Source organism: Balaenoptera musculus, chromosome 20 (assembly GCF_009873245.2).
Source record: "Balaenoptera musculus isolate JJ_BM4_2016_0621 chromosome 20, mBalMus1.pri.v3, whole genome shotgun sequence".
In the NCBI taxonomy this organism is placed as follows: domain Eukaryota; kingdom Metazoa; phylum Chordata; class Mammalia; order Artiodactyla; family Balaenopteridae; genus Balaenoptera; species Balaenoptera musculus.
Window position 1 is genome coordinate 57,802,954 of NC_045804.1, and position 26,676 is coordinate 57,829,629.

A 26,676-nucleotide genomic window follows, 5' to 3' on the forward strand; every position below is an offset into this window, starting at 1 on the left:
GTGGTGTTGTAAGCAGAGGAATCCCTGTGGAATGGTGACCCGCTGAAGGAATCTGTAGCCGTCCTTGGCCACAACGTTTATTAGAATTAAGTTCAGCTCCGTAGTCTCCCTGGCCACATTTCAAGTGCTCATAGCCACATGTAGCTGGTGGCCGCCACGCTGGATAGAACAGAACTCTCCCATCGTTGCAGGAAGCTCTGTTGGACAGGCTTCTCTGACGATTCAGTCTGTAGGGTGCAGAGAGCATTGGTGATGTGCTGAGGGGAAAGCAGAGCCAGAAGGGTAGGGAGAGGCTGTGTCTTGGCAGACTTTGGGCACCGAGCAGAGGCTGCCGGACTTTCTGTGGTGAGCCATTTGAGGGAGTCTAAGTGGGGGCGTCATCTGGTCCGCTGTGTTTTAGCGAATAAATCCCTCTGTACGCGGGTGGAGGATTGGATCGGGGACACGGAGAGAAGCCTCTCCGCCAGATCAGAGAGAACAGCCTGTGACCATTGCAGACTTTTCGGTTTGGGTTTGGTTTTGCTTCGTTTTTATTGAGAATGAGGGCCTGAAGTAAGTCAGCAGTAGGAAAGGGGAAGACGAGGGGCCAGGAGGAGCAAGGTGAAGCGTTCGTGGCGCTTGGATTGCTTGAACTGGGGACCTAAGGAAGAGGGTGATCTTGACGGGACCCAAGTGGTTGGACTTTGATGGAGCCACTCAGCGAGGGAGCACAGAGGCAATGCGCTGGTGGTGTGCAGGCGCGGGGGCAGGCGCGGGGCAGCCTGGGAGAGGCAGGGCTGCAGTCGTCCCTCTGGCAGTGGTAGCCGAGGCAGGAAGGTGAGAGTGACCCCAGGTGAGGCTACGAAGTGTGCGGAGTGGAGGCCCAGGGTGGCCCTGGGGAATCCCGCAAGCCCCTCCTCTCCGTCAAGGGGCAAAGGAGACTAAGAAGTCGCGGGGAAAGCAAGAGAGTAGCGTCACTGAATGGAGGGGGTGGGTCAGGAGGAGAGTGGCCCACAGTGTCGGAGTCGCAGAGGCAGGTAACTGAAGGCATAGAGGAGCCTCCGGAGAACGCGGCCACAGGGGTCCCCGGCGGGCTTCATAAAGGCGGCTTTGGTGGAGGGTTGAAAGCAGGAGGTGGGTTATGGTGGGTTAGGCGACACACAGGGGGTGAGGAATTGGGGTCAGTGAAGACTGAAGTTTCAAGAAACGTTGTTAAGTGAAGAAGGGAGAGAAGATGGTAATTGAGAGGGTTGCATTGATTTGAGATGTGGAAAAATTAAACATGTTTGTGTGCAGAGGGGAAAAAAGCCAGAATAAAGGGAGAGGGTGAAAGTGTCAGGAGCAGAGGGGAGTGATCTGGGTCCTTGAGGAGGTGGGGAGAATTAGTGGAGAGATTAGCTTTGAACGCAAGAAGCATCTCTTCCACCCAAGTGGTTGTGGATGAAGGTGATTTTATAAATAGCAAAGGAAGAAACTGAGAGTTCCTGCCTGGAAAGAAATGGCACTGGAAAGAAATCATGGAGTTAGATACTTGGGATCCAGCCCAGCTCAGCTGCTCTTCAGTTGGCAGATTTCCTCATCTTCTGAGTTTTGTTTATTTATATATGAAATGGATTTCAGAACAGGGCCGAAGTTAGATCATACACAGAAAGCTCTTAGCAGTGCCCAGCCCGTGGTAGGTGCTCTGTAATGTTAGTCCCTCCATCTTCCTCTCTCTTATAACCTTGAAGCATAAGTGCTCTTCAAAAAGTGATAAGGAGAATTTATATCATGTGTATGTCAAACACACACATACACACAAAGAAGTGATCAGGAGATTTGAGACTGATTTCATTGCTCCGTGACCTTCAAAGGAGCGCCAGCAGTTTAAGACTGGGGTTTAAAGAGCATTTTGTAGTATTTTTCTTTTTCTTAAATAGAAACAAAGGTTAAACATGGTAATGGTTTGTTTTAGTGAAACACAACTAACAGTGAATGATTACTTTCTTTCTTTGGGGCTATGTGGGTGGAAATTAAATATAACTTAAACATTCAAAATGTAAAACTATTACGTGATTAAACTACACCTAAATTTAAAAAACAAAACAAAACATGGTAATGGGGACCTAACACAATAAATTATGAAGTTCATTGTTTTAGGAAACTGTTGTATAATGAAGACATTCAATTAGAGTTGTCACTAGTGTCCTTGAAGTGGGCAAGTGTCAAGAGGTCTATAGCTACTTACGCCCACGTATCTGTCAATATCTTTATATGCTTTTCTTCCCTTCCTGTCGTATCTCCCACAAATCAACTCCTTCCTCTGACAAAAAAGAACAGAAAAGGAACACACCCACGCCTGTAAGGTTTTCTAAATCTCTCCTTCTGGAAGTGTAAATAATCTCTGTGCTTACATGCCCTTATCCTTACTGTTAACATGGTCTCTTGCTTTCCCTTTTATAATGTTTTCTTCATTGGAGATTTAAAACTTTGTGTGTGCAGGATGTCATTAATTTAAAGTCCCTGGACGTTTTGTTTTAGTCATTAAGTAAACAGGTATTGAGTATCTGCTTTGCTAGGCCATGCGCTGAAACGGGGATGTGGAGATGATAAAAACTCACCTGAACCATTTCAGGAGAGGCAGCGTGTACATGTGATAACTGGTATGATGGTTTTTTTGTTGTTGTTTTTTTTTTGGTATGATGTATTTTTAAGTATCATTTTTGGAAAACACTGTAGAAGTCATTATGCAAAGACACTTTAAACTGTGCTTTTCTAAGGGAAAGATTTTCCAAAGAGATTTTTTAAAATCTTAAATGGAATTGAACTCTATGCCACTTTCATGAAAAAAATATTCGTTAGTCTGATGGCTATTCTGACTTGCATTTTATTATGAGGCCACTTTTAATTTTATGTTGTTAATTTTAGTCCCTTCCAGATATGCAGCATATTCAGGAAGAAAACTTATCCTCCCCACCATTGGGTCCTCCCAACTATCTCCAGGTGTCCAAAGATTCTGCCAGTACTAGTAGCAAGAACTCTTCTTGTGACACGGATGACTTTGTTTTGGTTCCACACAGCACCTCGTCAGACCACTCATGTGAGAATCTTTTCTGCTTGTACACATTATATTTCTGAATTGACTAGACTAGCATTTTTTAACCTTCATATCACGCTCTCTCGTGTAGGACACCTTTTCAAATGGACATTTTATTTAGTTGATGGAATTCCCAGAACTATCTACCTACCTTCCTGTAATCTGCTCAGTCATCTTCTATAAGACAGTAACCTTGGATTCTGAAGGTAGATGAAAACTTTGTAGGAAATGATCTCAAATTCTGTTTGTATCCAAACAGAAAGGAATAGAGAAGCCAACATAATGAGAGAAATTAAATTTAAGGAAAGGAATTAAAAGAAGACCTCTTTTGGAAAAAAACTGAGAGTCAAAGGGTCTTAAAAACAGTCTGGATGGTGCTTCAGGAGCTACTGGCCTGAGTTCAGGAATGAGTCTCATAAATTTACAGGAAGAATTTTTTATAAAGGAAGCAGAATCCAAGCTGACTAAATACAGTCAGGGTTCTGTGGAACAGTGAAGGGCACCAGAAAACCTACAAAAAGAGAAGTTAGACAAAACCATGAAAAAGGATGGAAACATGGCTTGGAAATTTGATTACTTTCAACAAGTGAATAGTACCCAGTTGACTGTGTGCAGATGTAGAAAGTTGGAGACGTTTGTATCAAGAGGTCTCTAGTTGTTTGTCAAATACGTATTTAGTAGCTGCTGACGTTCACCCCTGCGCTGGCTGTTGTGAAGGCTGTGGCCCTAGACCAAACATGCTTCGGGGCTGATTGGCTGGGGCAGGGGAACCACACGGCACCTAAGGCAAGCGGCAGGCCTGACCCGTGTGCTGAGGGCTGGGAGCTGCCTTTAAAACTCATCCTGTGTGGTGGTTTTGTTTCACTAAAAAGTTAATTAAAACTTTTAAAATTGTGAAATATTTCAAACAAAATAATACGGCAGGTACTCAAATCATCCACCGTGCTAATTTTATTTATGTCAACATTTTGCCATATATGTTTTAGATGTCTTTTTAAAGGTGTAAAATGCTGTAGGTACAACCAGAGCACCTTGCATCATTCTTCTCTTGCCAGAGATGCATTCTGCCTCTTGATCTGTAATTCTAATATGTCCCTGTATCCATAAAGAACATAAAGTATTTTCATGATTTTAGTTTCAAGTAAATGTTATATAGAATATTGTTTTCTATAGTTTGCTTTTTTATTCATATTTTTGCTGTGTATCTAGATCTATATCTAGGTGTGTATCTAGTTCATTTTAATATATGATATTTATAGTGCAACTAAACCACCATCCATTTCCCTACTGATTATGACTTGGAACATTTCTTTTTACTGTTCAAAATGTGTTATAACAGATGTCCTTGTGCCAGAATTTCTTCCAGGTGGATGCTATAGATATGTATAACTTTAACTCTATAAAATATTGGTATAAGCAAGTTGTGGCCACTAACACCTCTGCCATGCTGCCCCAATGTTATCATGGTGCCTTCTAAAGATTTTCATGGTTTTTTTTCATATTTAACTTTACCTGGAATTAATTTGTGTAGATGGCATAAGGGCTCTGTCAATTACCCTAGCATTATTTATTGAATATTCTGTCCTTTCTACACTGATATGCAATTCCAGACTTGTCATATCAGGCTTATATAAAGGATTTGTTTCATTGTGTGTGCGTAAGATGGGGTGGAAGGTGATGGTGGGGAGCATCCTAGAATTCTGTGGAGTCACCCGGGCTATTCTTGGTCCCCTTTCCCCCCCCCCCCATATAGTTTAATTTCAACTTGAAAATCCTACAAAAAACCATTTGGGGATTTTGATTAGCATTGTACTGATTCTCTAAGACCTATTCAGGGACCTAGAGAATTGTCTGCTCAAGAATGTTTGTGTGTTTGTTCCTCCACTTACTTAGATTTCTTTAGTGTGTTTTGATGCATGTTTATACTTTACGTAAAGGACATTCACACCTTTTGTTTTATTGAAGTTACCTTTGGGTTTTTTTGTATTGTATAAATGTTGTCTTAAAAACATTTCTTTTTTTCCCAAACTGCTCCTGTCGAGGTCTTTTTATGCTGCCAAATCCCAGGGGTCATTTCTCAGTCCTCATCTTTTTGATGTGTCCACAACATTTGTTACGGTTGACCACACCCTGCCATGTAATTAGTAAAAATTTGTTATCGTGAAGTATATCATATGTATAAGATAGTTTTTTAAAAGATTTAATTTTTCCTTTTTGGCCACGGCACGCGGCTTGCGGGATCTCATTTCCCCAACCAGGGACTGAACCTGGGCCACGGTAGTGAAAGCTTGGAATTCTAACCACTAGTCCCTCAGGGAGCTCGCCAAGATTTAATTTTTTAGGGCAGTTTTAGGTTATACAACAAAATTGAGAGAAAAGTACAGAGATTCCCCATATACCCTTATGTACCCCTTATTGCATAGCTTCCCCCGTTGTAATCATCAGTCACCAGAGTGGTTCATTTGTCACCAACGATGAACCGACATTGACACATCATAATCACCTAACGTCCACAGTTTACTTCAGAGTTCACTCTTGGTGGTGTACATTCTGTGGTTTGGACAAATGTATAATGACATGTTTCCACCATTGTTATTATACAGAGCATTTTCACTGCCTTAAAAATCCTCTGTGGTCTACCTACTTATTTCTCCCCACCTGACCCCTGGAAACCACTGATTTTTTTTTTTTTTGAAGGGGACTGCAGCTCCTGCATTGTGGGTGGGATTTGTGGCTCCTCTGTACAGCTCTCCCTCCCCCTTTCCTACTTTTTTTAAATTGAAGTATAGTTAATTTACAATGTTGTGTTATTTTCAAGTGTACAGCAAAGTGATTGAGTTATACATATATGTATATATGTATTCTCTTTCAGATTATTTTCCATTATAGGTGATTACAAGATATTGAATAGAGTTCTCTGTGTTATACAGTATAGGTCCTTGTTGGTTATCTGCTTTATATACAGTAGTGTGTATATGTTAATCCCAAACTCCTAATTTATCCCTCCTTATCCCCTTTGCTAACCATAAGTTTGTTTTCTATGTCTGTGAGTCTATTTCTGTTTTGTACATAAGTTCATTTGTATCATGTTTTTAGATTCCACATATAAGTGATATATGGTATTTGTCTTTCTCTGTCTGACTTACTTCACTTAGTATGATAATCTCTAGATCCAGCCATGAAGCTGTAAATGTCATTTTTCATTCTTTTTTATGAGTAATTTCCATTGTGTATATGTACAACATCTTCTTTATCCATTCATCTGTTGATGGACCTTTAGGTTGTTTCCATGTCTTGGCCATTGTGAATAGTGCTGCTATGAACATACGGGTGCATGTATCTTTTTGAATTAGAGTTTTCTCCAGATATATCCCCAGGAGTAGGATTGCTGGATCATATGACATCTCTATTTTTAGTTTTTTGAGGAACCTCCATACTATTCTCCATAGTGGCTGCACCAATTTACATTCCCACCAACAGTGGTGGAATAGGAGGGTTCCCTTTTCTCCACCCTCTCTCCAGCATTTATTATTTGTAGACTTTTTGATGGTAGCCATTCAGACTGGTGTGAGGTGGTGTACCTCATTGTGGTTTTGATTTGCGTTTCTTTAATAATAAGTGATGTTGAATATCTTTTCATGTGCCTGTTGGCCATCTGTGTATCTTCTTTGAAATTTCTGTCTTTTAATTGTGCATTTAGACCACTGATGTTAAAAGTGATTATTGCTGTACCTGGATTAGTATCTACCATATTCATTACTGTTTTCTGTTGTTGTCCTTGATCTTTGTTCTTGTCTTTGTCTTCCACTCTTTTGCTACCTTTTGTGGTTTTAATTGAGCATTTATTATGGTTCTATTTTCTTTCCTTTCTTAGCATATCAATTATACCTCTTTTTTATTTTTTTTAGTGGTTGCCCTAGATTTGCAAAATACATGTGTAACTAATCCAAGTCCACTTTCAAATATGCTATACCATTCATAAATAGTGTGGGTATCTTATAATATCAATAACAAAATAATCCTAATTCCTTCCTCCCATCCCTTGTATCACTGTCATTAATCGCACTTATATATAAGCTACATAAGTATGTCTGTATATATACACATAAGATATGTAGGGAAGCATACATAACTGAGTACATTGTTGCTGTTGTTATTTTGAACAAATTGTTACCTGTAAACAGCTCATGGAGATCAATATCAAAAAAACAAACAACCCAATTAAAATACGGGCGGAAGACCTAAACAGACATTTCACCAAAGAAGACATACAGGTGGCCAAGAGGCACGTGAAAAGATGCTCAACATCACTAATTATTAGAGAAACGCAAATCAAAACTACAATGAAGTATCACCTCACACCAGTCAGAATGGCCATCATCAAAAAATCTATAAACAATAAATGCTGGAGAGGGTGTGGAGAAAAAGGAACCCTTTTGCACTGCTGGTGGGAATGTAAATTGATACAGCCACTATGGAGAACAGTATGGAGGTTCCTTAAAAAACTAAAAATAGAACTACCATATGACCCAGCAACCCCACTACTGGGCATGTACCCTGATAAAACCATAATTCAAAAGGACACATGTACCCCAATGTTCATTGTAGCACTATTTACAGTAGCCAGGACATGGAAACAACCTAAATGTCCAATGATAGGTGAATGGATAAAGAAGATGTGGTATGGTATATACAGTGGAATATTACTCATCCATAAAAAGGAATGAAATTGGGATTTGTAGAGATGTGGATGGACCTAGAGTCTGTCATACAGAGTGAAGTAAGCCAAAAAGAGAAAAACAAATATCGTATATTAACGCATATACGTGGAATCTAGAAAAATGGTACAGATGAACCTAGTTCCAGGGCAGGAATAGAGACGTAGACATAGAGGATGGACATGTGGACACAGTGGGGAAGGGGAAGCTAGGACGAATTGGGAGCTTAGGTTTGACATAAATACACTATCATGTGTAAAACAGATAGCTAGTGAGAACCTGCTGTAAAGCACAGGGAGATCAGCTCGGTGCTCTGTGACGACCTAGACGGGTGGGATGTGGGGGGGTGGGAGGGAGGTCCAAGAGGGAGGGGATATATGTCTGCATATAGCTGATTCATTTCATTGTACAGCAGAAACTTAACAACATTGTAAAGCAATTTTACTCCAATTAAAAAATAATAATAAAAATAAAAGTTTTTATTTTACCTTCACTTATTCTTTCTTCAGTGTTCTTCCTTTCTTTATGTAGATTCGGTTTTCTGATCCATATTATTTTCCTTCTCTCTAAAGAACTTCTTGCAAGGCAGATCTACTGGCAACAAATCCCCTCAATTTTTATTTGTCTGAGAGTCTTTATTTCTCCTTCATTTTGGAGGATAATTTTGCAGGGTACAGAACTCTAAGTTGGTGGTTTATTTCTCTCAACACCTTAAATATTTCCCTCCACTCTCTTTCTGCTTGCATGGTTTCTGAGGAGAAGTCTATGTAATTCTTATCTTTGTTCCTCTGTAGGTATGGTGTTCCTTTCCTCTGGCTTCTTTCAGGATATTTTCTTTATGTTTGATTTTCTGTAATTTGAAAATGACATGCTGAAGTGTAGTTGTTTGGGGCATTTACCCTGCTGGGTGTTTTCTGAGCTTCCTGGATCTGTGGCTTGGTGTCTGACATTAATTTGGGGAAATTCTCAGTCATTGTTTCAAATATTTCCTTCTGTTGCTCCTCTTTCTTCTCCTTCTGGAATCACCATTATGCATATGTTATACCTTTTATAGTTGTCCCACAGACTGTGGATATTCTGTTCTGTTTTTTGGGTGTTTTTTTTTTTTTAAGTCTTTGTTCTCTTTGTTTTTGGGTTTTCAAGGATTCTCTTGAAATAATACTCTTGCTCAGAGATTCTGTTCTCAGACATGTCCAGTCTACTAATAAGCACACCAAAGACATTCTTCATTAATGTTACAGTGTTTATCTCCAGCATTTCTTTTTGGATCTTTCTTAGGATTTCCATCTCTGCTTACCTTGCCCACCTGTTCTTGCATGCTATCTGCTTTCCCCATTAGAGCCCTGAGCATATTAATCATACTTGTTTTAAATTCCCTGTCTGATAATCCAACATCCTCACCATGTCTGGTTCTGATGCTTGCTCTGTCTCTTCAAAGTGTGTTTTTTTTTGCCTTTTGATATGCCTTGTAATTCTTTCTTTCTTTTTTTTTTAAAGAAATAAGATTCTTTTTTTAAAAAATAAATTTCTTTATTTTATTTATTTTTATTTTTGGCGGCGTTGGGTCTCCGTTGCTGCGCACGGGCTTTCTCTAGTTACAGTGAGCGGGGGCTACTCTTCGTTGCGGTGCGCGGGCTTCTCATTGCAGTGGCTTCTCTTGCTGCGGAGCACGGGCTCTAGGCATGGGGGCTTCAGTAGTTGCAGCACTTGGGCTCAGTAGTTGTGGCTTGCGAGCTCTAGAGCACAGACTCAGTAGTTGTGGCGCACAGGCTTAGTTGCTCCGTGGCATGTGGGATCTTCCCGGACCAGGGCTCGAACCCATGTGGCCTGCGTTGGCAGGCGGATTCTTAACCACTGCGTCACCAGGGAAGCCCTGTAATTCTTTCTTGATAGGCGCACATGATGTACCGGGTGAAAGGACCTGCTGTCAGTAGGCCTTTAGTGATGTGGTGGTGAGGAGTGGGCGAGCCCTGTGATTGGGGCTCTGCCTTGCGTTGAGCCTGTGCCTCTGGGCCGTGAACTTCACAGGTGTTTCAGATTCTTCCTCTCGCCTCAGGTGGAACAGGAGGACTACAGGGGCCTGGAGTTGGGTGTTTCCCACCCACCCCCCCAATTAAATTACTGAGTTTAAAGTCACTTGAAAGCATCCCCAGACTTCCCTGGTGGCGCAGTGGTTAAGAGCCCACCTGCCAGTGCAGGGGACATGGGTTCGATCCCTGGTCAAGGAAGATCCCACATGCCGCGGAGCAACTAAGCCTGTGCGCCACAACTACTGAAGCCCACGCACCTAGAGCCCATGCTCCACAACAGGAGAAGCCACTGCAATGAGAAGCCTGTGCACCGGAACGAAGAGTAGCCCCCGCTCGCCGCAAGTAGAGAAAGCCCACGCACAGCAATGGAGACCCAACCCAAACAAAATCAAAAACAAAAAATCCTCAATAAAGAACTTAAAAAAAAAAAAAAGAAAGCATTCATTCCCCTCTGGTGGTTATGCTACCAAGTTGATATATGATTAGGTTCCATCGCTTCATTTTATTTTTGATTTCTAGAGCTTGTTCTTTTCTTTTGACTTAATTTTGTTTCGTAATGATATATGATTCCAAACTCAAAGCTACAAAATGAAGGGGTGAACTCTTAGTGAACTCCAGCTTCCAACCCTGTCCCCTCTGCCCCGTTTCCTCCGTAGGAAACTATTGTCTTTAAAATCGACTCCTTCCTTGCCCCTCTCTTTATCCCCTTACCCTGATTCATTTTCCTTTTATCCATCTTATCACTGCCTGGTATTATTACCTTCTTTCACTACTAGAATGTAAGCTTCATGAGAGTAGTGACCAAAGTAAATGTATTTCTCAGTTCCATGTGTGGCCATTCAAAAGGATATTTATGATTATTTTTTTCCTTTTTGAGTATTTTGAGGTTACCACAGTTTATTTTATTTTTAAAAATTTATATTATTTGGTCAACACTGCTATTTCACATCAACACATATGAATTATACCTTTGCAGCCATGTAAAGGTCACACAGGGCAGTATGATCTAGTGGGTATAGAGGTGACAGGCCCCTGTGTTCTGAGCTGCGCTCTATTCCCTTAGATGGATGATGTCTGAGCATGAAGATGGCCTGTGGCATCTGTGTCCAAGAGGCCCCAGTTTCATGACATCTTGTTCAGCTACCCGTGCAAGACACAGGAGAGTGTCACGCAGGAGTGTGGGTGCTCCAGCGTTAGAGTGAATTAGACTTCGGATACAGGCAGCTGTACTAGAATGTGACACACGTGTTCCTAAAAGTCACCACACCCTGCAAAGTAGTTCAGTAAAAACCACAGAGTTTATGGGCAAATTGGGATTAGGAGCACAACACTCAAAACCTTTGTCCGTGGCACATGAAAAGGAACATGATAAAAACACAGATTTTGCACATGTTAAAAGGTGAAGAAATATGTATACACTGCAATAAGTATGACACTTTACCCTGAAAAGACCTGATGTTGGCAGCCTGTGAATTCAGCTGGGTGCAGTGTTCTGTGCTCACCTGTTGTTACTCATGGGCAGAATCACAACATAAGCAAATGGTAAATTTGTACTGTGATCAGATTGTTTCCTAATAGTCATGTTGGAACAATATACATTTTTTTAACAGGTGGTATAGCAGAACTGACTGTATTTTTCTCTTTTTCCTTTAGATGATATGCCGATGGGCACTGCTGGCAGACGTGCTTCTAATGAGTTCTTGGTGTGTGGAGGGTATGTTTGCATATATTTCACTAAACATTTTTTCATATTTTTTGTGTGTGTGAGTAGAGTTATAGAACTCTGTGTTCTTGATGTAAAATTTATTTTGTTTCACAATCTATTCTTTAAAAACTTTTTTAATTGTGTTAAAAAACATTAAATCTTCCGTCTTAACCATTTTTCAGTTTGAGTTCAATAATAGCATTAAGTATATCCACAATGTTGTGGAACAGGTCTCCATATACTTATTATTTTTTTAATGTACATTTATTTATGTGTTTATTTTTGGCTGTGTTGGGTCTTCATTGCTGCGCGCTGGCTTTCTTTAGTTGTGTCGAGCGGGGGCTTCTCATTGCGGTGGCTTCTCTTGTTCCAGAGCACAGTCTCTAGGTGCACGGGCTTCAGTAGTTGTGGCACGCGGGCTCAGTAGTTGCGGCTCGCAGGCTCTAGAGCGCAGGCTCCGTAGTTGTGGCGCACGGGCTTAGTTGCTCCACGGCATGTGGGGTCTTCCCAAACCAGGGCTTGAACCCGTGTCCCCTGCATTTGCGGGCAGATTCTTAACCACTGCACCACCAGGGAAGTCCCTCCATATACTTTTATATGGTTATATATTATATTGTTATATTTAGATCTTTAATCTATTTTTAGTTGATTTTTGTATACGGCATAAGATAAGGAAGGGTCCAGTTTCATTTTTTGCATGTGGATGTCTAGTTTTCCCAGCACCATTTGCTGAAGAGACTGTCCTTTCTCCATTGAGTGGTGCTGGCACCCTTGTCATAGATCATTTGTCCATGTATGCAAGTGTTTGTTTCTGGGCTCTCTATTCTGCTCTACTGGTCTATAGATCTGTCTTTATGCCAGTGCCACGCTGTTTTGATTACTGTAGCTTTGTGATATGTTTTTTTAAATTTATTTATTTTTGGCTGTGTTGGGTCTTCCTTGCTGCACATGGGCTTCCTCTAGTTGTGGCGAGCAGGGGCTACTCTTCATTGCGGTGCACGGGCTTCTCATTGTGGTAGCCTCTCTTGTGGAGCACGGGCTCTAGAGCACAGGCTCAGTAGTTGTGGTGCATGGGCTTAGTTGCTCTGCAGTATGTGGGATCTTCCCGGACCAGGGCTTGAACCTGTGTCCCCTGCATTGGCAGGCAGATTCTTAACAACTGCGCCACCAGAGAAGTCCTGAAATATGTTTTTAAATAAAAAAGTATGAGACCTCCGGGAATTCCCTGGCGGTCCAATGGTTAGGACTCAGTACTTTTACTGCTGTGGGCCTGGGTTCAATCCCCAGTTGGGGAACTAAGATCCCACAAGCCGTGTGGTGCAGCAAAAAAAATAAATAAATAAAAAGAAGAATTATGAGACTTCTAATTTTATTCTTCTTTTCCAAGATTATTTTGACTATTCAGGGTCCTTGCAGATTCCATATGAATTCTAGGATAGATTTTTAAATTTTTCTATTTATGCAAAAATTGCCATTGGGATTTTGATAGGGATTGCACTGATCCATATAAAACACTTTGGGTAGTACTATTGACATCTTAAATACTAAGTCATCCAATCTATGAATATGAGATGTCTTCTTTAATTTCTTTTAGCAGTGTTTTGTAGTTTTCAGCATACAAGTCTTTCGTCTCCTTGGTTAGACTTACTCCTCAGTATTTTATTCTTTTTGATACTATTGTCAGTGAGATTGTTTTCTTAATTTCCTTTTGGGATTGTTCATTTTTAGTAAATGGAAATACAGCTGATTTGTGGGTGTTGATTTTGTATCCTGCACCTTTGCTGAGTTTGCTAGCTCTAATGTGTTTTGGGGTTTTTTTGCATGTGAAATCTTTAGAGTTTTCTACATTTAAGGTCATGTTATCTGTGAACAGAGATCATTTTACTTCTTCCTTTCCAGTTTGAAAGTCTTTAATTTCTTTTTCTTGCCTAATTGCTCTGGCTGGGAATTCTACGTTGAATAGAAGTGTTGAGAGTGGCCATTCTTGTCTCATTACTGATCATAGAAGAAAGGCTTTCTGTCTTTCACCATTGAGTATGCTGTTAGCTGTGGGCTTTTCATATATGACCTTTATTATATTGAGGTAATTTCCTTCTATTCCTATTTTATTTAGTGGTTTTATCATGAAAGGGTGTTGGATTTTGACAAATGCTCTTTCTGCATCAATTGCAATGATCATGTGGTTTTTGTCCGTGTTCTGTTAATGGTGGTATACTGTAAATCCCGTTTAGTCATGGTGTTTGATCCTTTTAAGGTGCTGTTGAATTTGGTTTGCTAGTATTTTGTTGAGGATTTTCACATCAAATTTCATCAGGGATATTCTGTAGTTTTCTTGTAGTGTCTGTGTCTGGCTTTGGTACTAGGGTAATGCTGAACTCATGGAATGAGTTTGGGAGTGTTCCCTCCTCTTCAAATTTTTGGAAGAGTTTGGGTGTTTGTGTTAAGTCTTTAACTGTTCGATAGAATTCACCAGTGAAGCCATCTGGTCCTAGACTTTTCTTTGTTGGGAGGTTTTCAATTACTGATTCAGTCTCATTACTAGTAATGGGTCTGTTCACATTTTCTTTCTTCATGATCCAGTCTTGGTAGTTTGTGTATTTGTAGGATTTTTTCTGTATCTTCTAGGTTATCAGTTTGTTGGTAAGCAATTGTTCATAGTATTCTTTTAAAATCCTTTTTATTTCTGTGGCATTAGTTATGTCCCTTCTTTCCTTTCTGATTTTGAGTCTTTTCTCTTTTATCCTTAGTTAATCTTGCTAAGGGTTTGTCAATTTCATTGATTTTATTTAAAAAAAATAAACCAACTCTTAGTTTCCTTGATTTTTTTCTATTGTTTTTCCATTTTCTCAATTTTCTTTACCTCTCCTCTAATCTTTATTATTTCCTTCCCTCAAGTGGAAGACAACCAGAATCTTAGAAAAAGAGTTCTGAATAAATCAAGATGCACAATCTGTATATGTTCTGACATCTACCTGTTATTTCCTTCCTTCTGCTAGCTTTGAGTTTAGTTGTCTTCTTTTTCTAGTTCCTTGAGGGAGAGAGTTAGATCGTTGATTTGAGACCTTTTCGAATGTGAGATACAAACTTCATCTTAGCACTACTTTCACTGTATCCCGTAAGTTTTGGTACATTGTGTTTTCATTTTTCTTTTTCTCAGGTTATTTGCTGATTTTTTCCAAGAATTCTTCTTTGACCCATAGGTTGTTTAAGAGTTGTGTTGCTTAGTTTCTATGTATTTGTGGATTTTCTAGTTTTCCTTCTGCTGTTGATTTCTGGTTTCTATCCTTTGTGATTGATTGGAAAAGATACTTTGTATGATTTAAATTTGTTAAGATTCATTTTGTGGCCTACCATGTGGTATGTCCTGGAGAATGTTTCCAGTGCATCAGAGAAAAATGTGTTCTGTCAGTGGGGGGAGTGTTCTGCAGCGTCTGTTAGGTCCTGTTGTCTGTGGTGGTGTTCAGGCGGTTGTTTCTTTATTGGTCTTCCATCTGGTTGTTCTATCCATGATTGAGGGTGTGGGTTCAGCCTGCGATTATTTTTGTAGAATTGTCTTTTCTCCCTTCAAGTCTGTTATGTATGTGCCTCATATATGTGGTAGTGCTGATGTTTGGTGCATGAATATTTATAATTGTTATGTCTTCATGGTTAATTGACCCTTTTATCATTAAATAATGTCTTTTTTTTGTTTCTTATAACAGCATCTGACTGAAAGTCTATTCTGTCTGATGTTAATGTAGCCACCCCTGCTCCCCTTTGGGAACCATTTGCATGGAATATCTCTTTCCATCCTTGCACTTCCAGCCTAATAGGGAAAGATTTATTACTGCCATTTTGTTACTTTTCTGTATGTCTTGTGGCTCTTTTGTCCCTCATTTCCTTTCTTACTACCTTTGTATTTTGTAGTTTTTTTCGGTACTGATATGCTTTGATTCTCTTCTCATTTCCTATTGTGTATATTCTGTAGGTATATTCTTTGAGGTTACCATTGAGAGTATATACAATAATTTAAAGTTATAGCAATCTATTTGAAACTGATAACAACTTCAATCACATATAAAAACTCTACTCCTATAGAGTATAAGAGTATACTGCCCCCCACCTTTATGTTACTGATGTTCCAGATTACATCTTTATTTAGTGTTTACCCATTAATACCTAGATTTATAATTTGGGGGTACTTTTGTCTCTTAGATTCTTTTTTTTTAATATTTATTTATTTATTCATTCATTCATGCATGCATGCTGCGCTGGGTCTTAGTTGAGACATGGGGGATCTAGTTCCCTGACCAGGGATCCAGCCCAGGACCCCTGCATTGGGAGTGCAGAGTCTTAACCACTGGACCACCCAGGAAGTCCTTAGATTTTCTTTTTATTTAAATATGAAATAATGGTTCCAAAAGTTCTAAAGTGACACTTTAGAAGATAATCATATTGTTTGTTTAGGTAACTAAATATATAATCTCTTTATCTCTGTAAGGTTGTAATTGGGCAAAAATGGGAGAGTTTGTGGCTTTTTTAGAATTACAGAAGGGCAAAAGAAGGAAATAACTCATCTTTCTTAAGGCCCAGTACTGTCCCTGATGTTTTAAGGTATGTTGTAAATTGAACTGAAAGTCATCGAAGGACGTGCTGTTTCTGAATTTATGAAAAGCAAGGAAAGAAACCAGCTACACTACAAAATGTGGACCTCAGATGGGTTATGTGCAGGGAGAGTCACACAGTGTATTTTCAGTCTTCATCAAAGTCCAAGTTCCTTGGGAACGCTTACTACACTCACAACTTTTGTAAACATTCCAGTCATCTCTAGTCTTGAACTTCCTGTTCTTTTACCCAGCATATTTTCCTAGAAGTATTTTTCCTCTTGCATGAGGAGTGCATAGCAGAATGTGAGCAGATGAAGCTGCGTTTTGCGGCCTGTGGCTCTTTCCTGTTGTTGCAGAGGGGCGTCTGTCCCCTTCTTCTTACAAGTCTTCCTCCTCAGTATGCATGTGCAGGCCAGTAGACTTCTGTAAAGGACAAGTGTGGTTTTTTTGGCTTTATGTATATTTTCAAGGTGATCATTTCTTATTCACATTCAGAAGTGATCATTTGGCTTCTTATAGAATTTCCTCTAAATACCACCAATGCGTCAGATGAAAGGAAAGCGGTCTCACTTGTATTTCTTTCCTTTTTCAATGAATGATGTCTGCAGGCAGTGCCAGCCCACCGTGTCCCCTCACAGCGCAGCCACCCCCATTCCCGTCCCTACTCAGATAAGGAACTACCAGCGCATAGAGCAGAACCTCTCCTCCACTGCCAGCTCTGGCACAAATCTGCATGGCTCTCCAAGGTAAGCTAGCAGTTGCTTCCTTTCCCAATTCTTCCTTTCTTTTAAAATTGTTGTTGTGATTGAAAGATACGTTAATTTCCATGGTCGACTTAGACTCTTACCTGTGTGTGTAATGGAGATGTACAAAATTGAATAATAATAAATTTCTTTGTAATGGGTCTATTTAAGTGATATTTAAGCTTGGCTGGGTAATTAATATAGTATGAGATATATATATATATATATTTGTCCACAAGTATAATTATTTTTAAGAATTGAGGAAGAACTTGTTAAAAAATGAAATCTCACCAGTTTTAGCAGACTATGTACATATTATTTATTTCTCCCACATCCTAAAACCCCACTCAAGTAGAAAAGGAATGACAAAGGTATAAGTCCACAAAGACAAGTAAAACGAGAATAAGTATTGAGTGGGTGAGCGCTTCCGACACATTTCTGGAAGTGAGAGAGAACAGCGGAGGGGTGCCTGCTGTCACCACCGGGCAGGGTAAGTGTGTGAGCAGGTGGGGCTCCGGCAAAACAGGGCAGCCGGAGTCTTAGCTCAGGCGGGGTGGCCAGATGGAGGCGGGCGGCTGAGAGCAGGAAAGCTGCATCTGGAGGAAAGCGCGTGAGTGCAAAGAGAGGAAAACTCACGTGAAGAACTAGTACCTGAGAGCTAGGTTAGAGACTGCATCTGTAAGTAAGAACGAAATGCTACTGAAAACAAGCGAAGTAAAAGAGACCTCTTGGACATTACAAAATAGAATAACTGAACTAAACAAAAATAAATGTTGGAAGACAGAGCTGAGGAAATATTTGAAATAGATAATCAAATCAAGAAGATGGAAAGTGTGAATTAATAATACTCTTCAAGGATTAATTAGTTTAGGCATTCTAGAAAGAAAACTATAATAGCAAGGAAGAAAATTTCCAGGAAATAATTAAGAAAGTTTTTTCCAAAATTGGAGGAGACAAGATTTTAGATTAAAAGGACCCACCAAAGGAATAGCTCAGTGAATCGAAAAGGATCCTCACCGTCTTGTACGATGTAAATTAAGAAAACTTCTAGGAAGGGTATTTGGCAATATCTGTGAAAATCAGTAATGCATATATCCTTTGACCCATCAGTCAGCTTCTGGTAACTTATTCTAAGATACATATTCCTTGCCTGTGTATAAAATCGTATGTATACAAAGTGGTTAATTGTTATAATAGCGAAGGATGAGCAATAAGCCCAGTGCCCACCAGTAAGGGACAGGTTTATTCTGATCCATTGTGACAGTGGAACACCTTCCAGAGAGAGTCAGGAAGCTCTCTGTGTGGTGAGGTAGGGCGGTTTCCAAGGTATATTATAAAATGAAAACAGCAAAGTGAATAACAGCGCACTAGCAGTGGTTCTCAAAGTGTGGTCTGCGGCTCCATTTCAGAGGGTCCATGAGGTGGAGACTGTTTCCATGGTAATTCCAGGACACGGTTTGCTTTCTTCACTGCGCTGACACGTGCACTGTTGGTGTGAACACAGTGATGGGAAAGCTGCTGGTGCCTCAGGACACGTCACAGGAGTGGTTCCCGTTCTGCCATTAGCCCTGGTCTCTTTACCTCCACACACTTGTAGTTCCGAAGAGTGTCTTTAGTGAAACAGTGAAAGGTATTATCTCTCTTTGAAAATCTCAACCTTGAGTGGAAAGTACGCATAAAGCACCTTTGCTGCACATCGGAGTAGCGGTCCTAAGGAAAAGCCCTTGTATGGTTGTTTTCATTGTGAGCTGAATTTTAGCCACTTTTTCATGGAACACCTGGTGCTTGAGAGGACAGCTGTGGCTGTGGTGTTGACAGCCATTTTGTCAAAAGTGAACTAAGTTGGTGGTGATATTTTGATATGAATGTGACTTTTTGATATTATATAATGCGTCAGCGTTTGGAATATCTGCATAACTCTGTCAACCAGTATTTTCCAAATGACCAAATTTTTTAAAAAGCATGCACAGATATAAGATCCATTCCAAGTCCAAGATACTTTTGCCAGAGAATGGAGTTTAATGGAACAGAGTACAAATTTTACCGATGTGGTTTCAGATTCCACATTGCAGCTGATCTTAGAAATGACCACTTGCTGAATTTGGGGTAGCATCAAAGAGGAGTGTCACAGGGCTTCCCTGGTGGCGCAGTGGTTGACAATCTGCCTGCCAATGCAGGGGACACGGGTTCGAGCCCTGGTCTGGGAAGATTCCACATGCCATGGAGCAGCTGGGCCCGTGAGCCACAGTTACTGAGCCTGCGTGTCTGGAGCCTGTGCTCCGTAACAAGAGAGGCCGCAGTGAGAGGCCCGCGCACCGTGATGAGGAGTGACCCCCGCTTGCCGCAATTAGAGAAGGCCCTTCCTCGCACAGAAACGAAGACCCAACACAGCCATAAATACATAAAAATAAATAAATAAATAAATAATTAATTAAAAAAAAAAAAAGAGGAGTGTCACAGTATCTGAAAGGCTACCAAAGTGCTTCTCCTATTTCCAGTTACAAATTTATAAGGCAGTGTTTTCTTCATGTACTTCTCCCAAAATAACACGTATAACAGACTGAATGTAGAAACAGTTATGAATACCCAACTGCCATCTCTTGAGCCAGACAGAGATTTGCAAAATGTAAAATAATGTCATGCTTCTCAATAATTTGTTTTGGAAAATATTTTTCATAATCTTGTGTCATAAGTTTATTATTTTTAATGAATTAATAATTATAAAAATTTCTCAGTTTTAACTTCTGGTACCATAAAAATCAATAGATATAATAAGTTGCATAAATAAAAACTCTCTGGTATCTTCAGTAACTTTAAGAATATAAAGGGGATCTAAGACCAAAAAAGTTGAAAATGATTGGTATGGAATCTATTACCTTTGTTAAAACAAGATGAAAATAAGATTATATATTCAGTTTGCTTGTATTTGAATTAAGGAACTCTGGAAGGATACATTAGAAACTAAAAATAATGGTAACCTTTTGAGCAGGATTGAGGAAGTGTTGGGAATTAGGTAGACGGATACAAGGATGGGAGGGAGACCTCACTCTGTATAATTTTATAGGTTTTATGTTTGTTGCATATGACTATGTTCCATATGTTTAAAAAATCGACTCCACGGCATATTGTTAGGAAGTTTTAGGAAAAAAGAGAGAAATAAAGTCCTAGAACCTGCCGGTGAGGGAGTAATATTATTTTTCTCTTTAGATCTGCGGTGGTACGAAGGTCGAACACCAGCCCCATGGGCTTCCCCCGGCTGGGATCCTGCTCCCCGGCGCCGGCAGACGCAGTACAGGCGGTCGGACGAAGACTCTCCACGGGGTCTTCCAGGCCTTACTCACCTTCCCCTTCGGGTAAGGAGAATTTATAGCAGTTGTTTCCAACCTTTTTTCATTATGACCAATGCGACATGACACTCTCTTTAGGAACACTGGCTCACGATGGCAGTGAGTCCCAGCTGACTGGGAGCCATATCCCGCCCCTCCAACCCTACCCTGCTCTGATTCCCTCTTGAGAATCTCTGTATAAAGCCATTCAGACCGCTGTCGGAAACTGGGTAATATAAATGGATCTTGCGGATAAAAAGCATCTCCACTGGGTTTGGGCTCTAAACACCAACTCAGAAACCCTAGGTGAAAGTACATAAAATGCCTATCCTACTTGGCACTAGGAGTTACGAGGATTAAAAGGCAGTAGAGTACGTGACGGCGCTGGGTTACGTCCACCAGAGGCCTTCCCGCTGCGGAGGGACCGGGGGGCAGCTCCACTGCGGATCGTCCCACCTCTCCTGGACGCCGCGGGCAGCAACATGGGGAGCTCGAAAATAGCCGCCCGAGGCACGCAGGGAGGCCACAGAACAGCCAATCGCAACCCCACAGGAAGACCTCGAACCACATTTTCAGGGGCTTAACTAAGAGAAAACGCTCCAGCTTCAGAACACACGCGAGAGAGGCCAGGGCAACGGAGATCCAGAGTCCGTGAGCAGCGGCCCCCTAGCGGCACCGTGGGGGAGAACGGGAGCAGGGAGGGCCAGCGCGCACGCGCACACACACACACACACCCGCCCCCCCCCCCCCCGAAGGGGGAGGCCCCACCCTCCGTCTCCGCCCCGGAGTAGGACTGGGAGGGAGGGGCGCGTCTCGGAAGAAGGCGGAGCGAGCGAGACCGAAGCCTCGCCCAGGAGCCGCGGTTCACAAAGCGAAAACCACAGTGATCATGTTTTTTAAAAGTTTATGTCACCACTTCCCCTGTGGCAGTGGTGTGGACACTACTTTTAGCTGGAAAATCTTCAAGCAAAGTCTTGGCCCCTCCTCGCCCCCTCAGAGGCCCCCGGGCCCCCGGGGTTTGCGGACGAGGCCCCAACCCTTGCTCTCAGGGAGGCGGCCCTCCCTCGGGGTCGAGTCTCTGCACGCTGTTCCGCCGCTGCTGGAGACACACGTCTCTCGTCTGCTGGAGCTCCCGGAAGCCTTCCCCGCCTCCCCCTCTTGTTAATTCGGGTTCGCAGCGGTAGATACAAAGAAGGGGCTGCAGAAATGTGCGCGGAGCGCCTGGGCAGCCGCCGTGAGGAAGCAGGGGCCGCAGGGCGCCCCTTCTGACCACCTTGTAGGCCTGACGCCCGGGGGGAGAGGGCAGGAAGGAGGGGTGGGCAGGCGTCTCGACGGCCGGTGAGTTCTGAGGAGCGTCCCCAGGCTCAAGCCACCCAGAATCCCCGTGACCCACACAGTCGGGCTGGGCCAGCCGGGGGGCAAGCTCGGCGGGAGGGGAGTGCGGCGGCTGGAGGGGCAGCAGCTGGGCCAGCCGGGGGCAAGCTCGGCGGGAGGGGAGTGCGGCGGCTGGAGGGGCAGCAGCTGGGCCAGCCCGGGGGGCAAGCTCGGCGGGAGGGGAGTGCGGCGGCTGGAGGGGCAGCAGCTGGGCCAGCCCGGGGGGCAAGCTCGGCGGGAGGGGAGTGCGGCGGCTGGAGGGGCAGCAGCTGGGCCCCGGCAGCCCCACGCCCGAGACCCACGGCAAAGGTTTGCCTGGCTCTTGCCCAGTCTCTGCCCTCCGGGCGGGTCCTACGGTGCTTTGACCTAGCTCAGGGTGCCCAGCACGCTGTCGCTTAGTACGTGTGAGCTGAACTGCATCTTCGCTAGTTGAATGGTGTCAGCTGTAATGTGCGATCTGTGCATGTGTCGCCTCTTCCATGCTGTATTAGTTGTGTGCCATTTCTCCGTGCTTTGCCCTTCCCTTCTTCACAGTTGGCACCATTCCTGAGCAGTTTAGTCAGTGCTGCTGTGGGCATCCTCAGGGCCAGGAATCCAGGAGCAGGAACTGGTCAGGTAGGAGATGGACTCGCAATGTTAATAGTTAAAATCCCGTCGTAAGTGAATTTGAGATATGTTTTTCCAGTCATAACAAACCAACAGAATTTATGGGAAGTATTTTCTCTGCTCTCCTGTCTTTTATGCTAATGTGCTCTAGCGTATCACTGCCAGTTGGTTCTCGCCTACGTATAGGATTCTTTTATGAAACTAAGTCCTGGGAATTACACAACTTGGCTAAACTCCGGTTGTTGTCCCACAGATAATGAAAATCAGTCTAGAAAATGAAATTTCATTACTTTGATTAATACTGGTTTTGATAAGAGCTACTAGTTAGCATCAGATGAAAAAGAACTATGGATGTTTATTTGCTTTATTATCTAAAATATGTATGCCTGAAAAGATCTGCGCAAATCACACTTTGATAAGTCAGATTTTATTGTATGTGCATTTGAGGAGTTGGGCAGTGAAAGGAATGCTGTGTTACTTAGAAAAGCACTCTTGGGACGTCTCTGGTGGTGCAGTGGTTAAGAGTTTGCCTGCCAATGCAGGGGACACGGGTTTGATCCCTGGGCCGGGGAAGATCCCACATGCCGCAGAGCAATTAAGCCCGTGCGCCACAACTACTGAAGCCTGCACGACTAGAGCCCATGCTCCGCAACAAGAGAAGCCTGCACACCGCAACGAAGAGTAGCCCCCCATCTCCGCAGCTAGAGAAAGCTTGCGCGCAGCAACAAAGATCCAACGCAGCTGCAAAAAAAAAAAAAGTTAATTAGAGGTTTTTTAAAGAAAAGAAAAGCACTCTTTTCTAGGTTTAGTGTTTCATATTTTGTGTTTCTTTAAAAATAAAGCTTGATTAACTTTGTCCGGATCATAACATTTTGTCACTGTTTATTTGTGTATGTGTACGTATATACACACATGTGTGGCAGAACCCAGTTCTGAAAAATGAAATAGTAGATTTAGGAGGAGATTAAGCCACGAGTGGTCAGCAGCAAGAGCTCCTGTTTGTTGGGAAAGATGATGGTTATCAGCCACTAAGAAGGTTTGTGTGTCTTTAACGTTATTGGTGGTAGTTTGGCTTGCAAGAAGCTCCAAGGAATTTGTAACCGGAGCCCCAGGCTTAGTGAATGTCAAGTCAGCAACAGCAGGGTTTGTGGGGGGGAATTCCCTTGTTATAGCCAGCTGTTCATCATGTCAAGACCCCATCACCCAGTGTCCCCTTAAGAGGCAAGAATATCTGTGGACAAGTGTTTTCTTTGTAGAGAAGATGGATACTTTAGGTTTTAAATGAATTTCGTGAAACTGACAAAAATAAATATGCATATGCTTGTTATTTTTAGACAAAATAAAATCCAGGAAAAGTATATTATCTTTCTAATTTTCTTTCCAACGTTCTGTTTTGAATAAAGAGCTATTCTAGGTTAGCTTGAAAAGTTTCTTTTAGTTGCTATGTGAGAAAAGAGAATAATTACATTGATAATACACACATACGTATCGATATGAAGAGTGGAAATCATCTCGTTCCATGTAGATTTTTGTTGTTTTCCTTGGCTTTACGCACTCTTTAGCTCTCTGTGGTGCTGACTAGACGCTACGTTAATTGAGTTGTGTGCCCGCTGTTGGTAAAACAGCCGACAGACCCGTGGTCACTAACCCCTGTCTCCTGGGAAGGCCAACGGCAGCATGCTTGTCACTGTTTGTAAAGGATGCCAAAAAATGTCTCTTGCCAGGTGAACAACTTTTAGAATATCTCACGGGAAACAAGATATTCATTGGAACTCTCCTTGAAGAGGTGTCTTCTTAACTCGCCAGTTCCTGCCCTGCGCTTCTTCCCTGTGGGTTAACGCTGTCTCTGTCCTCGGCAGGCTCTCCCGTGCCGCAGCCTCCGTCGCCGCAGCCACTCTTGTTGGGTACTAGACTGCAGAGCGCCTCCACCCTCACCGACATCTACCAGAACAAGCAGAAGCTCAGAAAGCAGCACTCGGACCCCGTGTGCCCGTCCCACGCCGGGGCTGGGTGCAGCTGCTCCCCCCAGCCCAGTCGGCCCGGCAGCCTCGGGACCTCTCCCACCAAGCACGCGGGGTCCTCCCCGCGGAGTTCCGACTGGTTCTTCAAAACTCCATTACCAACAATCATTGGCTCTCCTACTAAGGTGTGTTTATTAAGCCCTTTTGTAGATGTTGTGACTTTGCTAAATTAACATTTGTTAACTGGGGCATTTTGTTCCGGGTGGTCAGCTGAGGTCCAGCAACGGACCACAGGAGAAATTGAAATAGAGAAGTTGGTTACTCAGTGGTCCTGGAAGAAGCACCCAGATGCCACACGGGGAAGTCAAGTCAAAGTGCAGAGAGAGACAGGACCTGGGCACATGCCTTTATTAGGGTCTGTGGGTGGAGTGCTGTGGGGTTCCCGGGCTAAGGCTGGATGGGTCAATCCAAACCAAAAGAGCAGGGTTCTGATAAGCTCCACGGGGGTCTTGTCTAAGGGGCACACAGCGGGAAGGCCCTGGGAGACGGGGGCAGATCACCAGGCCTGTCAGGGAAGTCGTATCCGGAACGTACATTTATTTGCAATTCTGTGGGCTGCTGTCTAGGGCGTGTGCTTGTACACGGGGCTGGTGTCAATTTAAGGTCCCTGCAGGCCGCATAGCCAAGCACAGTGGATGTGGAAGCAGCAATACCATGGAGTAGCTTAACTCTCAGTAGTAGGTCATGAACTAGTATCATAAGTACTTTATAGACAGCATTCAGGAAGAGGATAGCTGCAATTTAATCAGCACCTGCCGTGTACCAGGCAAAGTGTAAGTCCTTTACTTGCTGAATGCTTTATATACACGTTCCCATTTAATGCTGAAAAAAGGAAACAGGCCTAGCGTGAATGAACTGTCAAGGTCACAGAGACTGGAAGCAGGAGAGCCGGCACTTGAATGCAAGACTGACAGAGTCTGGAGTCTCTGCTCCGGCCACTGTGCCACGAGCCTGACGGTTCTGAACATTCCTGCGTCATAGCAACCAGTTTACATGTGTTCCCTTAGACCACGGCTCCTTTCAAAATCCCGAAAACGCAAGCGTCTTCCAACCTGCTAGCCTTGGCCGCTCGCCGCGGGCCTTCTGAGGGGCAGTCGAAAGATGGGAGTGACGCACGGGGATGCTCTCACCTTCTCTCAGTACCAGGAGGGGAGAGGCAGACGTCCGAGCGGCAGGTCAGGGCGGCGTTCGGCAGGTAAGAGACGCCGTTTCCTTCCAGCCCTGAGCGTGGGAACTGTAACAGTGCCTCCATTCCTGTCATGAGGCAGCTAGACCCGATGAGGAGCTGGTTTATGCCGGTGCTTCGTGACGCTGTGCACGTGCGAGGCACTGCACACACCTAGAGCCTCTGAAGGCCCTGGCTGTTGCCTATACCTGTGGGAGTCCGGAGCGCCTCCTGAGCCTCCTGAGTAGTCTGGTTCTGCCTTTTTGTTTATTTTGGGTGTTGAAGTTTATCTCTACCTTGAATTGTTCGGTCTCTATTTTTTGTCTCCTTGTTCTCTGACCTTCCTTTAACCCTTTTCTGGCTTGGTCTAAATCACCCTTATTACTGATATGTCTGGATTTTTTAAAAGTATACATTTACATTATTATCATTCTTCTTTTTAGATCTGTCAGTACTGGGAAATTATCAGATCCACCGGTAAAAACACCTTTAGGTGGACATCAGGGCAGCACGGACAGTTTAAGTACAGAACGACCAATGGATATAGGTAAGAGAAGTCTGGTTTCTTTTCAGGCAGGTAATCTGTTTGTTAACTTTCCTATTGCTGCTGTAACAAATTACCACAAGCTTGGTAGCTTAAAAACAACACGGATGTATTATTTTACAGTTCTGGAGGGCAGAAGTCCACAGTGGGTCTCACTAGGCTAAAATCGAGGTGTAGGCAGGGCTGGTTCCTTCTGCAGGCTCTCGGGGAGAGTGCACTTCCTGGCCTTTTGCAGCTTCTGGGGGCTGCCTTCATCCCTTGGCTTGTGGCCCCTTCGACCGTGAAAGCCAGCAATGGCCAGTCTAGACTTGGACCTTCTGCCCCCTTAAGTCTACACTTAAAGGACCCCTGTGATTACATTGGACCCACTGGATAATCTGGATAATCTCTTTAAGTTCAGCTGATTAGCAGCCCTGGTTCCATCTGCAACTTTAGTTCCCCTTTGCCATGTAACATAGCCTATTTACAAGTTTCAGGGGTCAGGACGTGGGCATCTTTGGCTTGGGCGTGGGGGTAATTACTCTGCCCATCTACTCCTGTTGACTGTTGACGAACCTGTTGACCAGATTTCTTCATCCAGTCCCTATCATCTCATCTAATTTCTTAGGAGCCTGTCAAGACAGGGACTTGTTCAGTGTCTTGATGATCAGCAGCCCATGAGTTAGAAGTTAGATGCCGACCAAGATTGCTTTTTATCAGTAGGATAACACTGGCCAAAGTTGCCTTACACATCTGTACTCTTGAGCATTTCTTATACAGCAAGCCCAACCTATGAAGAGCCATAGGTCACTGAGATCCCTGGC

General features: G+C 42.9%; 1 protein-coding gene and 1 non-coding gene across 8 annotated transcripts in view; both read left to right on the forward strand.

Moving 5' to 3' along the window:
* Nucleotides 1-26,676, forward strand: part of ULK2 (unc-51 like autophagy activating kinase 2) — a 65,868-nt gene that overhangs the window by 26,866 nt on the left and 12,326 nt on the right. For 5 of the 7 annotated variants that reach the window (XM_036836648.1, XM_036836649.1, XM_036836652.1 and 2 more), the window contains exons 13-20: nt 2,887-3,058; nt 11,457-11,517; nt 16,703-16,840; nt 20,045-20,190; nt 22,072-22,152; nt 24,003-24,289; nt 25,172-25,359; nt 25,773-25,876. In XM_036836648.1, coding sequence (XP_036692543.1) covers nt 2,887-3,058; nt 11,457-11,517; nt 16,703-16,840; nt 20,045-20,190; nt 22,072-22,152; nt 24,003-24,289; nt 25,172-25,359; nt 25,773-25,876 — 1,177 coding nt within the window. The remainder of the gene's footprint in view (nt 1-2,886; nt 3,059-11,456; nt 11,518-16,702; nt 16,841-20,044; nt 20,191-22,071; nt 22,153-24,002; nt 24,290-25,171; nt 25,360-25,772; nt 25,877-26,676) is intronic. The other 2 variants (XM_036836653.1, XM_036836654.1) reach the window with 2 other exon arrangements.
* On the forward strand, nt 12,731-12,803 carry TRNAK-UUU. Its single transcript has one exon. It is a non-coding gene; the product is annotated as a tRNA-Lys (tRNA).